This window comes from Gymnodraco acuticeps, unplaced genomic scaffold (assembly GCF_902827175.1).
Source record: "Gymnodraco acuticeps unplaced genomic scaffold, fGymAcu1.1, whole genome shotgun sequence".
In the NCBI taxonomy this organism is placed as follows: Eukaryota; Metazoa; Chordata; class Actinopteri; order Perciformes; family Bathydraconidae; genus Gymnodraco; species Gymnodraco acuticeps.
Window position 1 is genome coordinate 6,583 of NW_022990130.1, and position 14,859 is coordinate 21,441.

A 14,859-nucleotide genomic window follows, 5' to 3' on the forward strand; every position below is an offset into this window, starting at 1 on the left:
AAACATGTATCTCTTTTTATTCTTCTGTACACCAACATCTGTTCAAACCAGCCTCTCATTCTGTGTCATGTTTCATTAAAGCTCTCCTGAACTCTCTCCGTCTCGCCGCCGGGCGCCATGTCTTCAACCTGACGGAATATATTCATTAAACCTGAAGTTTAGCGAGTTTTAAATCTTAGATCGTAAAAAGTGTCATTGCGTTTCGGAGGATCTGAGAGGAAGTGAAACACAAAGAGAAACAATGAAGCTGAGACGATCTTCATCACGTTGCTAAAACATCGTCAGACTCTGAAATTAAGGGTTAGATTTCGTTCTGAAGCTGAAATCAAGAAGTTTTGGTTTTTAGAGAAACTGTCCGGTGGGTGAGAGAAGTGGGCGGGGCTAACAAACACCTAGAACGATTGACAGCCAATCACACGACGGCGTGCAGCGACTGATCGGAAACCAGCCGACAGTAGGGGGCGTGGCTCTAGTCACATGACGACAATAATACATATTTTTCATATTTGCTCTCAAAGACGACGTTGCTTGTGCAGCTCCTGGACTTCGCTCCATGCGACAGGAAATCGAGATCTTACGTGTTTTTTTTATTGCCGTGATCCCGAGTTAATTCTTTAATAAAAATGAGTTGTTTTGTTTTTAATAATGAAAACGATATCTGAGATAACGATGCTGACCCGAGAGGTTCAGGGTGTTACCGTAAAGGGGAGCTTTGTTATTTTAATGAGAACGGAACGATTTAAAAAGGATCACATGACGCTCCTGTGAACAGCAAAGGATCATGGGAGTCCTCAGTTCATTCATTCATTATAATTAAGGAGATTTAGAGTTTCATTTGTGAACTGATATTAAAAAGTCAAATATTAAAACATGATCGTCAGCACAGACGCTCCCCGCTCTTATTTTGGCGGGCACCGACTCCCCGCTCTTATTTTGGCGGGGTAACCCTCTGCTAGATTACGTCTCTAATATATTAAGATGTGTAAAAATCAGGGTCTAAATACTGATGAGGAGAAGTGTGTATTTAACCGCACTCAGCAGAACCCCTGAACACGTCATGGAGGGGGGGGTTAGAGTTTGACCTTTGACCTGAGAAGGCTCTGCTGGCCTCTCATTGGGCTAAAGTCGCCGAGCCTCTCATTGGTCTAAAGTCGCAGAAGATAAATAAAGAAACGTCAGAATAAAAGTTTAAAACAAACGTCTACATTCACCGGCTCCGTGCTGACGTGTGATTGGTCAGTCAGGTGGAGGGGGCGGGGCTCCGTGCTGACGTGTGATTGGTTGGTCAGGTGGAGGGGGCGGGGCTCTGTGCTGACGTGTGATTGGTTGGTCAGGTGGAGGGGGCGGGGCTCCTGGCTGACGTGTGATTGTTCGGTCAGGTGGAGGGGGCGGGGCTCCGTGCTGACGTGTGATTGGTTGGTCAGGTGGAGGGGGCGGGGCTCCGTGCTGCATTCAGGTGCGGTTTCCACTGCGGGAACAATGGTTCTTCACTTGCAAACAAAATCTGTTTACGTCCAAAAATGAATAAATAAGTAAATATTGATTTCAGAAATACGTGTTGACTTTCTGAACCAAACAACGTGTGATCCCACAGATTTCAGATTAATGTCAGAAAGATCTGTTTTTAAGTCTTGTGTGCGTCTCCTTTTATAAAATGTAAACAATGTGTTCGAGGAGCGTAGGAGAGATGAGTTCCCGCAGTGGAGAGGAGCTGGCGGTGCGTTCAGGGAGCAGAGGAGAAACGTCTACACAGCAGGGGTCAGAGGTCAGCTTCCTGTCTGACCCCGGGGCCAGTCCTCAGATTCCTCCAATGGGAGAGAGTCCTGCTCAGGAGGCCCCGCCCCGGTCAGAGAGCCTCCTGATTGGCTGTCAGGTATTCCTCCGCCCTCTTGTGAGCCTCCAGAGCTTTGATGGTGTAAACATCCTGCGGCAACTCCGACTTCCTGCGCGTCAACACCTTCTCCGTCTTCAGGTCCTTCATGCCCTAAAGATCATATATACATATTAATATAACATCAACACCTTCTCCGTCTTCAGGCCCTAAAGATATCACATATATATATATATATATTAAAGGTCCCGTGTCCTGCTTCTCCGGTTCTGACCCGTCCCCTTGTGTTCTGTAGCTTCTGCATGTGAACGCTCTGCAGAGCCTCAGACCCTCAAAGTGCACCCTGTAGGGAGTAACACTCTGACTCAGAGAAGACCTGTCTGTGCTGCCCCAGAACGCCTCGTTGGACATTTCTCTTTTTCCATTTATTTACTTCTTGGGTATAGTGACGTAACTTAACGGCCAAATGGACCAATCCGCGGACTTCCTCACACTCACACACTCGGCGGGACGTTGCGAGGCGCGCTGCTGCGAGGAGTGGGACACTGTGAGCTGGCTCACTGGCGTGGGGTCGGCGAGACACCGCGGAGCTCAGCCTGGGAACACACACACAAACTCCCAGCCGGGCTGCGGGTGTGTGTGTGTTCGGGCTGGGTTTCGCTGTGTCTCGCAGACGGCCACTGGGCTCACGGGGGGGGGGGGGCAGGAGTAGGACAGAAAGTGAATACACAGACTATACAGAGAGGCTGGATGAGAAACCAAAGTGAGTTTGGAACATTGAACAATCTATTCTAGTAGAACTCAACGATGGAATTATGATCAGTGGGACCTTTAAAATAAATATAAATAATATAAGATATACAAATATATTATATAATGAGTATAAATATATAATCTAAAGCAGAGTACCTGCGAGGCCTCGCTCTCCACGGTCTTCTTCAGCAGCTGGATGTCCTCCACAGTGGGCGTCTCCGTCTCCATGGAGGACACAGCAGGACTGTCCCCGTGCAGCAAGTACTGCACACACACATACATATACATCACTGTAGAAACTCACTAGCTTAGCAACAGCAAGGCTAAAAACAACCCATAATGCAACACTCTGTTTAAAGTCTCTATCTGGCTCCAGTCCAGAAGGAGAGGAGACTCAGAGACACCTCACTGTGAGGGACAGAAGGAGACACTCAGAGACACTTCACTGTGAGGGACAGAAGGAGACACTTCACTGTGAGGGACAGGAGGAGACACTTCACTGTGAGGGACAGGAGGAGACACTTCACTGTGAGGGACAGAAGGAGACACTTCACTGTGAGGGACAGGAGGAGACACTTCACTGTGAGGGACAGGAGACACTTCACTGTGAGGGACAGAAGGAGACACTTCACTGTGAGGGACAGGAGGACACTTCACTGTGAGGGACAGAAGGAGACACTTCACTGTGAGGGACAGAAGGAGACACTTCACTGTGAGGGACAGAAGGAGACACTTCACTGTGAGGGACAGGAGACACTTCACTGTGAGGGACAGAAGGAGACACTCAGAGACACTTCACTGTGAGGGACAGAAGGAGACACTCAGAGACACTTCACTGTGAGGGACAGGAGGAGACACTTCACTGTGAGGGACAGAAGGAGACACTTCACTGTGAGGGACAGGAGGAGACACTTCACTGTGAGGGACAGGAGACACTTCACTGTGAGGGACAGGAGGAGACACTTCACTGTGAGGGACAGGAGGAGACACTTCACTGTGAGGGACAGGAGGAGACACTTCACTGTGAGGGACAGGAGGAGACACTTCACTGTGAGGGACAGAAGGAGACACTCAGAGACACTTAACTGTGAGGGACAGAAGGAGACACTTCACTGTGAGGGACAGAAGGAGACACTTCACTGTGAAGGACAGAAGGAGACACTCAGAGACACTTCACTGTGAGGGACAGAAGGAGACTCTCAGAGACACTTCACTGTGAGGGACAGGAGACACTTCACTGTGAGGGACAGGAGGAGACACTTCACTGTGAGGGACAGGAGACACTTCACTGTGAGGGACAGGAGGAGACACTTCACTGTGAGGGACAGAAGGAGACACTTCACTGTGAGGGACAGAAGGAGACACTCAGAGACACTTAACTGTGAGGGACAGAAGGAGACACTTCACTGTGAGGGACAGAAGGAGACACTTCACTGTGAAGGACAGAAGGAGACACTCAGAGACACTTCACTGTGAGGGACAGAAGGAGACACTTCACTGTGAGGGACAGAAGGAGACACTCAGAGACACTTCACTGTGAGGGACAGAAGGAGACACTTCACTGTGAGGGACAGAAGGAGACACTTCACTGTGAGGGACAGAAGGAGACACTTCACTGTGAAGGACAGAAGGAGACACTCAGAGACACTTCACTGTGAGGGACAGAAGGAGACACTTCACTGTGAGGGACAGAAGGAGACACTCAGAGACACTTAACTGTGAGGGACAGAAGGAGACACTTCACTGTGAAGGACAGAAGGAGACACTCAGAGACACTTCACTGTGAGGGACAGAAGGAGACTCTCAGAGACACTTCACTGTGAGGGACAGAAGGAGACACTTCACTGTGAGGGACAGAAGGAGACACTTCACTGTGAGGGACAGAAGGAGACACTCAGAGACACTTCACTGTGAGGGACAGAAGGAGACACTCAGAGACACTTCACTGTGAGGGACAGAAGGAGACACTTCACTGTGAGGGACAGAAGGAGACACTTCACTGTGAGGGACAGAAGGAGACACTCAGAGACACTTAACTGTGAGGGACAGAAGGAGACACTCAGAGACACTTCACTGTGAGGGACAGAAGGAGACACTTCACTGTGAGGGACAGAAGGAGACACTCAGAGACACTTCACTGTGAGGGACAGAAGGAGACACTTCACTGTGAGGGACAGAAGGAGACACTCAGAGACACTTCACTGTGAGGGACAGAAGGAGACACTTCACTGTGAGGGACAGAAGGAGACACTTCACTGTGAGGGACAGAAGGAGACACTTCACTGTGAGGGACAGAAGGAGACACTCAGAGACACTTAACTGTGAGGGACAGAAGGAGACACTCAGAGACACTTCACTGTGAGGGACAGAAGGAGACACTTCACTGTGAGGGACAGAAGGAGACACTCAGAGACACTTCACTGTGAGGGACAGAAGGAGACACTTCACTGTGAGGGACAGAAGGAGACACTCAGAGACACTTCACTGTGAGGGACAGAAGGAGACACTTCACTGTGAGGGACAGAAGGAGACACTTCACTGTGAGGGACAGGAGGAGACACTTCACTGTGAGGGACAGGAGACACTTCACTGTGAGGGACAGGAGACACTTCACTGTGAGGGACAGAAGGAGACACTTCACTGTGAGGGACAGGAGGAGACACTTCCCTGTGAGGGACAGGAGGAGACACTTCACTGTGAGGGACAGGAGGAGACACTTCACTGTGAGGGACAGGAGGAGACACTTCACTGTGAGGGACAGGAGGAGACACTTCACTGTGAGGGACAGGAGACACTTCACTGTGAGGGACAGAAGGAGACACTTCACTGTGAGGGACAGGAGACACTTCACTGTGAGGGACAGGAGACACTTCACTGTGAGGGACAGAAGGAGACACTTCACTGTGAGGGACAGGAGACACTTCACTGTGAGGGACAGGAGGAGACACTTCACTGTGAGAGACAGGAGGAGACACTTCACTGTGAGGGACAGGAGGAGACACTTCACTGTGAGGGACAGGAGGAGACACTTCACTGTGAGGGACAGGAGGAGACACTTCACTGTGAGGGACAGGAGGAGACACTTCACTGTGAGGGACAGGAGGAGACACTTCACTGTGAGGGACAGGAGACACTTCACTGTGAGGGACAGGAGACACTTCACTGTGAGGGACAGGAGGAGACACTTCACTGTGAGGGACAGGAGACACTTCACTGTGAGGGACAGGAGGAGACACTTCACTGTGAGGGACAGGAGACACTTCACTGTGAGGGACAGAAGGAGACACTTCACTGTGAGGGACAGGAGGAGACACTTCACTGTGAGGGACAGGAGGAGACACTTCACTGTGAGGGACAGGAGACACTTCACTGTGAGGGACAGGAGGACACTTCACTGTGAGGGACAGGAGGGAGACACTTCACTGTGAGGGACAGGAGACACTTCACTGTGGAGGGACAGGAGACACTTCACTGTGAGAGACAGAAGGAGACACTTCACTGTGAGGGACAGGAGGAGACACTTCACTGTGAGGGACAGGAGACACTTCACTGTGAGGGACAGGAGACACTTCACTGTGAGGGACAGAAGGAGACACTTCACTGTGAGGGACAGGAGACACTTCACTGTGAGGGACAGGAGACACTTCACTGTGAGGGACAGGAGACACTTCACTGTGAGGGACAGGAGACACTTCACTGTGAGGGACAGAAGGAGACACTTCACTGTGAGGGACAGGAGACACTTCACTGTGAGGGACAGGAGACACTTCACTGTGAGGGACAGGAGACACTTCACTGTGAGGGACAGGAGACACTTCACTGTGAGGGACAGGAGACACTTCACTGTGAGGGACAGGAGACACTTCACTGTGAGGGACAGAGGAGACACTTCACTGTGAGGGACAGGAGACACTTTCACTGTGAGAGACAGGAGACACTTCACTGTGAGGGACAGGAGACACTTCCACTGTGAGGGACAGAAGGAGACACTTCACTGTGAGGGACAGAGAGACACTTCACTGTGAGGGACAGGAGACACTTCACTGTGAGGGACAGAAGGAGACACTTCACTTGTGAGGGACAGGAGGACACTTCACTGTGAGGGACAGGAGGAGACACTTCACTGTGAGAGACAGAAGGAGACACTTCACTGTGAGGGACAGGAGGAGACACTTCACTGTGAGGGACAGGAGACACTTCACTGTGAGGGACAGGAGACACTTCACTGTGAGGGACAGGAGACACTTCACTGTGAGGGACAGGAGACACTTCACTGTGAGGGACAGGAGGAGACACTTCACTGTGAGGGACAGGAGGAGACACTTCACTGTGAGGGACAGGAGGAGACACTTCACTGTGAGGGACAGGAGGAGACACTTCACTGTGAGGGACAGGAGACACTTCACTGTGAGGGACAGGAGGAGACACTTCACTGTGAGAGACAGAAGGAGACACTTCACTGTGAGGGACAGAAGGAGACACTTCACTGTGAGGGACAGGAGACACTTCACTGTGAGGGACAGAAGGAGACACTTCACTGTGAGGGACAGGAGGAGACACTTCACTGTGAGGGACAGAAGGAGACACTTCACTGTGAGGGACAGGAGGAGACACTTCACTGTGAGGGACAGGAGACACTTCACTGTGAGGGACAGAAGGAGACACTTCACTGTGAGAGACAGGAGGAGACACTTCACTGTGAGGGACAGGAGACACTTCACTGTGAGGGACAGGAGACACTTCACTGTGAGAGACAGGAGGAGACACTTCACTGTGAGGGACAGAAGGAGACACTTCACTGTGAGGGACAGGAGACACTTCACTGTGAGAGACAGGAGGAGACACAGAGACACTTCACTGTGAGGGACAGGAGGAGACACTTCACTGTGAGGGACAGAAGGAGACACTTCACTGTGAGGGACAGAAGGAGACACTTCACTGTGAGGGACAGAAGGAGACACTTCACTGTGAGGGACAGGAGACACTTCACTGTGAGGGACAGGAGACACTTCACTGTGAGGGACAGAAGGAGACACTCAGAGACACTTCACTGTGAGGGACAGGAGGAGACACTTCACTGTGAGAGACAGAAGGAGACACTTCACTGTGAGGGACAGAAGGAGACACTTCACTGTGAGAGACAGAAGGAGACACTTCACTGTGAGAGACAGAAGGAGACACTTCACTGTGAGGGACAGGAGGAGACACTTCACTGTGAGGGACAGGAGGAGACACTTCACTGTGAGGGACAGGAGGAGACACTTCACTGTGAGGGACAGGAGGAGACACTTCACTGTGAGGGACAGGAGGAGACACTTTACTGTGAAGGACAGAAGGAGACACTTCACTGTGAGGGACAGGAGGAGACACTTCACTGTGAGGGACAGGAGGAGACACTTCACTGTGAGAGACAGAAGGAGACACTTCACTGTGAGGGACAGGAGGAGACACTTCACTGTGAGGGACAGGAGGAGACACTTCACTGTGAGAGACAGAAGGAGACACTTCACTGTGAGGGACAGGAGGAGACACTTCACTGTGAGGGACAGGAGGAGACACTTCACTGTGAGGGACAGGAGGAGACACTTCACTGTGAGGGACAGGAGGAGACACTTCACTGTGAGGGACAGGAGGAGACACTTCACTGTGAGGGACAGGAGACACTTCACTGTGAGGGACAGGAGGAGACACTTCACTGTGAGGGACAGGAGGAGACACTTCACTGTGAGGGACAGGAGGAGACACTTCACTGTGAGGGACAGGAGGAGACACTTCACTGTGAGGGACAGGAGGAGACACTTCACTGTGAGGGACAGGAGACACTTCACTGTGAGGGACAGGAGGAGACACTTCACTGTGAGGGACAGAAGGAGACACTTCACTGTGAGGGACAGGAGGAGACACTTCACTGTGAGGGACAGGAGGACACTTCACTGTGAGGGACAGGAGGAGACACTTCACTGTGAGGGACAGGAGGAGACACTTCACTGTGAGGGACAGGAGACACTTCACTGTGAGGGACAGAAGGAGACACTTCACTGTGAGAGACAGGAGGAGACACTTCACTGTGAGGGACAGGAGGAGACACTTCACTGTGAGGGACAGGAGGAGACACTTCACTGTGAGGGACAGGAGGAGACACTTCACTGTGAGGGACAGAAGGAGACACTTCACTGTGAGGGACAGAAGGAGACACTCAGAGACACTTCACTGTGAGGGACAGAAGGAGACACTCAGAGACACTTCACTGTGAGAGACAGGAGGAGACACTTTACTGTGAGGGACAGGAGACACTTCACTGTGAGGGACAGGAGACACTTCACTGTGAGGGACAGGAGACACTTCACTGTGAGGGACAGGAGACACTTCACTGTGAGAGACAGGAGACACTTCACTGTGAGAGACAGGAGGAGACACAGAGACACTTCACTGTGAGGGACAGGAGGAGACACTTCACTCTGAGAGACAGGAGGAGACACAGAGACACTTCACTGTGAGGGACAGGAGACACTTCACTGTGAGGGACAGGAGGAGACACAGAGACACTTCACTGTGAGGGACAGGAGGAGACACAGAGACACTTCACTGTGAGGGACAGGAGGAGACACAGAGACACTTCACTGTGAGGGACAGGAGGAGACACAGAGACACTTCAGGCCATCAGACTGTTGAAACAACATTAATCTGCTACTTAGTCATTATTTATCTATTATCTAATATATTCCAATAACTGACTCTTATTTCACTTTTTCAAACTAAGATATGTTCGTATGACTAAATAAAAGCATAGAACCTAGAACCTAGAACCTAGCACCTAGAACCTAGCACCTAGACCCTAGCACCTAGAACCTAGCACCTAGAACCTAGCACATAGAACCTAGCACCTAGAACCTAGCACCTAGAACATAGAACCTAGCACCTAGAACCTAGCACCTAGAACCTAGCACCTAGACCCTAGCACCTAGAACCTAGAACATAGAACCTAGCACATAGAACCTAGCACCTAGACCCTAGCACATAGAACCTAGCACCTAGAACCTAGAACCTAGCACATAGAACCTAGCACCTAGAACCTAGAACCTAGACCCTAGCACCTAGCACATAGAACCTAGCACCTAGAACCTAGCACATAGAAGCTAGCACCTAGAACCTTGAACATAGAACCTTGAACCAGGCCATACTCGAGTAGGCATATCAGTTTGAGTCAATCCAGCAACACAAATCATAACTTGACATTAAACACAATAATAAACAGACACTGACCTCTTCCTGTGGGCGGAGCCCGGGGCGGAGCTTATTGATCTACAGGAAACAGATCAGCTGATTAGAGAGTGAGATATATAACATCTGTGTGTGTGTGTGTGTTCTCAGTGTGTGTTTGTGTGTGTGTGTGTGTGTGTGTTCTCAGTGTGTGTGTGTATGTTCTCAGTATGTGTGTGTGTGTGTGTTCTCAGTGTGTGTGTGTGTGTGTGTGTGTGTGTGTGTGTGTGTGTTCTCAGTGTGTGTGTGTATGTTCTCAGTATGTGTGTGTGTGTTCTCAGTGTGTGTGTGTGTGTGTGTATGTTCTCAGTGTGTGTGTGTGTGTGTGTGTGTGTTCTCAGTGTGTGTGCGACGAGCTGCCGCCTCCCAAGGGAGGGACCGCTCGGACCCCAGGAGCTCCGGACCGGTAAAGAGCGGACGCTCCTGCACGTCAGCCGGTGAGATCGCTGCCATTTGTTGCTGATTGTGCCATTTATTCTCAAGCTAATAGATAACTGCAGTGTTCCCCCTCGGGGTGCCGCCTCCCCCTCGGGGTGCCGCCTTGGCAGGGTGCTGCTCGGCACCCGACACGGGGTGTTATCCTCCGGAGCAGAGAGGGCAGCTGTGGATTGTTGTTATTGATATCGTACAGTAACAAAGTATTTGTACATTAAAAAGTACTGTATTACTTGTATTCAAACTGTATTCCCTTCTTATCGTGTAGCCACACTTCTTCCTTTCATTGATACTTTAAATCACCTGCAGCATATAACACACCTGCTGCTCTCTGATATGAAAGCAACGTGTGTTCTGATCATATGGAGCTATTGGTGTGAGTCTAACATTAAACAAGCCGTCTGCTTGTCATACATTGCTGACGATACATTTTAAGAGGCAATTTGTTGAGTCACTGCCGCTAAATGCCGGTAGCATCAAGCTAGCAAATCCTGCATTAGCCTCACATCAACAGACAGAACATCCAATTATCCTGAGCTGATTTACTGAATGAACCAACTCACATCTCCTGTCTCTTTTTTCACCCAACTCATTACACTATTCTTCTGCTGGCGTTTCATTGTTGTTTTCTGTCAAATTCAATACTGTAGTTCAAAACCGCGGTGCCTGCTCACCATCTGAGAGCTACTTTTAGAATGCCACGCTACGTTCGTTGTCGCGTTCGCGCGCGTCCACCTGGGCAGGCTGTGTGTGTCCTTCTCCCGTGACGATAACGGCTTGCGGTTAAACAAACGGGCAGACAGCAGAGCTCGGGCAATAATGCAGATTTGTTTGGGGGAGTGCTTAAGTCCGGGGGCCCGGGGACTAACGGTGTGCAAGGTTACAGAGGTGTCCATGTCAGGGACACATGCTGGAGGTCATTAGTCCGTCCTTTGGGGGTCTTGGAGGGGCCACAGAGAGGTGATTTCCCCGGTCTCTGTCCTGGATGTGTGAAATAACCTGAGTCCCCATTTCAGGGACACATGCTGGAGGTCTCTCTCCCGAGAGTGGACGTCCATTGCCTCTAAATAGAGGTAAAATTAGGTCTGTCACTTTGGATAACCGCACCACTGTCGGACGTCTCCCGAGAATGGACGTCCATTGCCTCTAAGGGGTAAGTATTCAGACTTCCTCGTGACTCTGTTGGTATAGGTCATCCAGTGCTAAGCACCGCCTCTGGCGGTCATCCAGGATTCATAGAACCGTAGTTAGATACGTAACTATCGTTCTCAGCGTGTGTGTGTGTTCAGTGTGTGTGTGTGTGCGTGTGTTCAGTGTGTGTATCTCCAGATATTCGGCGCATTAATTTTGTTATTCTACAGTATTGTTGTTTTATAGTTATTTGTTAATGTAACCCAATTTGTGTTCTTTGAAATTGAAAAGGATATCGCATTGTGTTTGTTACTTTCGTTGCAGTTGTAAATGTCTTAAGTGTAATTTGGCTTGGCTTCCTATTTATGGACATGCTTTTATTTTGCCCTAAGAGTTAGCGCTGTTGACAGGAAGTTGTTGTTACTATGGAAACAACGTGACGGAGATTAACGGAGATAAAGTAATATCTACATATAAAGAGGGAGAAGGTAAAGGATAACGTTTATGGTTAAGTGTTAGCACCCCCGAAGAGGCACAAGCTCTTACGTTGATACTGGAGATTTCAATTCATTCAGTTTGGCAGCCGCAGTGCGGCCAAAAAAACTAATATCCGAATAACGAAATTGAAAACCGAATAGTAGGCCAACGACCGAATATTCGGATACAGCCCTAGTTCTCAGTGTGTGTGTGTGTGTTTGTGTGTACCTGAGGGTTCTTCTGGGCGAGCTCCTCGATCTTCAGCCAGATTTCCTCTCTCTCCTTCAGCTTAAACTTCTCTCTGCACACAGGAAACATGTTACACTGAGTGTGCGTGCGTGTGCATGTGTGTGTGTGTGTGTGTGTGTGTGTGTGTGTGTGTGTGTGTGTGTACCTCTGTTTCTCGGCCTTGTACTGCTGGGTGCAGTCGTCAAACAGTTTCTGGTTCATCTCCATGAAGAGCTTCAGAGCGTTGTAGATCAGCCCGTGGATCGTCCTGAGGAGAAACACCTGTCATTCATATCTATATTATTTATGTGTGTGTGTGTGTGTGTGTGTGTGTGTGTGTGTGAGCGTGTGTGTGTGTGTGTCTTACTTGTTCCAGTGGCTCTTGGAGTTCTTGTAGAGCGCGGGGAACATGATGGGGAGGATCTTGGCTACGTTGTCGCTGATCAGACTCATGATGTACTCGTTGTTCCAGTAATACAGAGCCCTCTCGGCCACCTACACACACACACACACACACACACACACACACACACACACACACACACACACACACACACACACACACACACACACACACACACACACACACACACACACACACACACACACACACACACACACACACACACACACACACACACACACACACCACACACACACACACACACACACACACACACACACACACACACACACACACACACACACACACACACACACACACACACACACACACACACACACACACACACACACAATTTCCAATAATGTATACTTAATGTATACTTAATTTGATCAGAGAGGGTTTATTGTGACTGCATCGGTGAAAGCCTTAGGTACCTGGAAGTGCGGGCTGGACACACACTTGGCCAGCTGTCTGAACAGCGGCTCCTGGACCTTCATGAACTCCGAGGGCTCGATGACGTCCAGGATCTCCTCCAGCTCGTTCAGGAACATCACCTCCTTCGGACTGTGGGTCTTCGGCCAGAACTTCAGCAGACCCACGATCACCTGCCGGGTCAGAACCTACCGTGAGCTACAGGAACTACAGCAGGGTCACATGACTTCAGACCAGAACTACAGCAGGGTCACATGACTTCAGACCGGAACTACAGCAGGGTCACATGACTTCAGACCGGAACTACAGCAGGGTCACATGACTGCAGACCGGAACTACAGCAGGGTCACATGACTGCAGACCGGAACTAGAGCAGGGTCACATGACTTCAGACCGGAACTACAGCAGGGTCACATGACTTCAGACCGGAACTACAGCAGGGTCACATGACTGCAGACCGGAACTACAGCAGGGTCACATGACTGCAGACCGGAACTAGAGCAGGGTTACATGACTGCAGACCGGAACTACAGCAGGGTCACATGACTTCAGACCGGAACTACAGCAGGGTCACATGACTGCAGACCGGAACTAGAGCAGGGTCACATGACTGCAGACCGGAACTACAGCAGGGTCACATGACTGCAGACCGGAACTAGAGCAGGGTCACATGACTTCAGACCGGAACTACAGCAGGGTCACATGACTTCAGGACTCATAATGCTGACTCATGTCTTCAGGACTCATAATGCTGACTCATGTCTTCAGGACTCATAATGCTGACTCGTGTCTTCAGGACTCATAATGCTGACTCATGTCTTCAGGACTCATGATGCTGACTCATGTCTTCAGGACTCATAATGCTGACTCATGTCTTTAGGACTCATAATGCTGACTCATGTCTTCAGGACTCATAATGCTGACTCAGGTCTTTAGGACTCATCATGCTGACTCATGTCTTCAGGACTCATCATGCTGACTCATGTCTTTAGGACTCATAATGCTGACTCATGTCTTCAGGACTCATAATGCTGACTCATGTCTTCAGGACTCATAATGCTGACTCATGTCTTCAGGACTCAAAATGCTGACTCGTGTCTTCAGGACTCATAATGCTGACTCGTGTCTTTAGGACTCATAATGCTGACTCGTGTCTTCAGGACTCAAAATGCTGACTCATGTCTTCAGGACTCATCATGCTGACTCATGTCTTCAGGACTCAAAATGCTGACTCAGGTCTTCAGGACTCAAAATGCTGACTCATGTCTTCAGGACTCAAAATGCTGACTCAGGTCTTCAGGACTCAAAATGCTGACTCATGTCTTCAGGACTCAAAATGCTGACTCATGTCTTCAGGACTCAAAATGCTGACTCATGTCTTCAGGACTCAAAATGCTGACTCGTGTCTTCAGGACTCATCATGCTGACTCGTGTCTTTAGGACTCATCATGCTGACTCGTGTCTTCAGGACTCATCATGCTGACTCGTGTCTTTAGGACTCATAATGCTGACTCGTGTCTTCAGGACTCATAATGCTGACTCGTGTCTTTAGGACTCATAATGCTGACTCATGTCTTTAGGACTCATAATGCTGACTCAGGTCTTTAGGACTCATCATGCTGACTCGTGTCTTTAGGACTCATAATGCTGACTCGTGTCTTCAGGACTCATAATGCGGACTCATGTCTTTAGGACTCATAATGCTGACTCATGTCTTCAGGACTCAAAATGCTGACTCATGTCTTCAGGACTCATAATGCTGACTCATGTCTTCAGGACTCATAATGCTGACTCATGTTTCAGGACTCATAATGCTGACTCATGTTTCAGGACTCATAATGCTGACTCATGTTTCAGGACTCATAATGCTGACTCGTGTTTTAGGACTCAAATGTGACTCGTGTCT

The 14,859-nt window shown here is 49.7% G+C and overlaps 1 protein-coding gene across 1 annotated transcript; it reads right to left on the bottom strand.

Moving 5' to 3' along the window:
• On the bottom strand, positions 1-13,711 carry LOC117546531 (serine/threonine-protein phosphatase 2A 56 kDa regulatory subunit delta isoform-like). Its single transcript, XM_034216747.1, has 7 exons — positions 12,956-13,711; positions 12,483-12,610; positions 12,282-12,383; positions 12,116-12,188; positions 9,848-9,886; positions 2,741-2,848; positions 1-1,984 (listed from the first exon to the last, which is right to left on the bottom strand). Exons 1-7 carry the CDS (start codon positions 13,070-13,072, stop codon positions 1,847-1,849), a joined length of 705 nt encoding a protein of 234 aa, XP_034072638.1. The 5' UTR covers positions 13,073-13,711; the 3' UTR covers positions 1-1,846.
• Between the last annotated feature and the right edge of the window lie 1,148 nt (positions 13,712-14,859).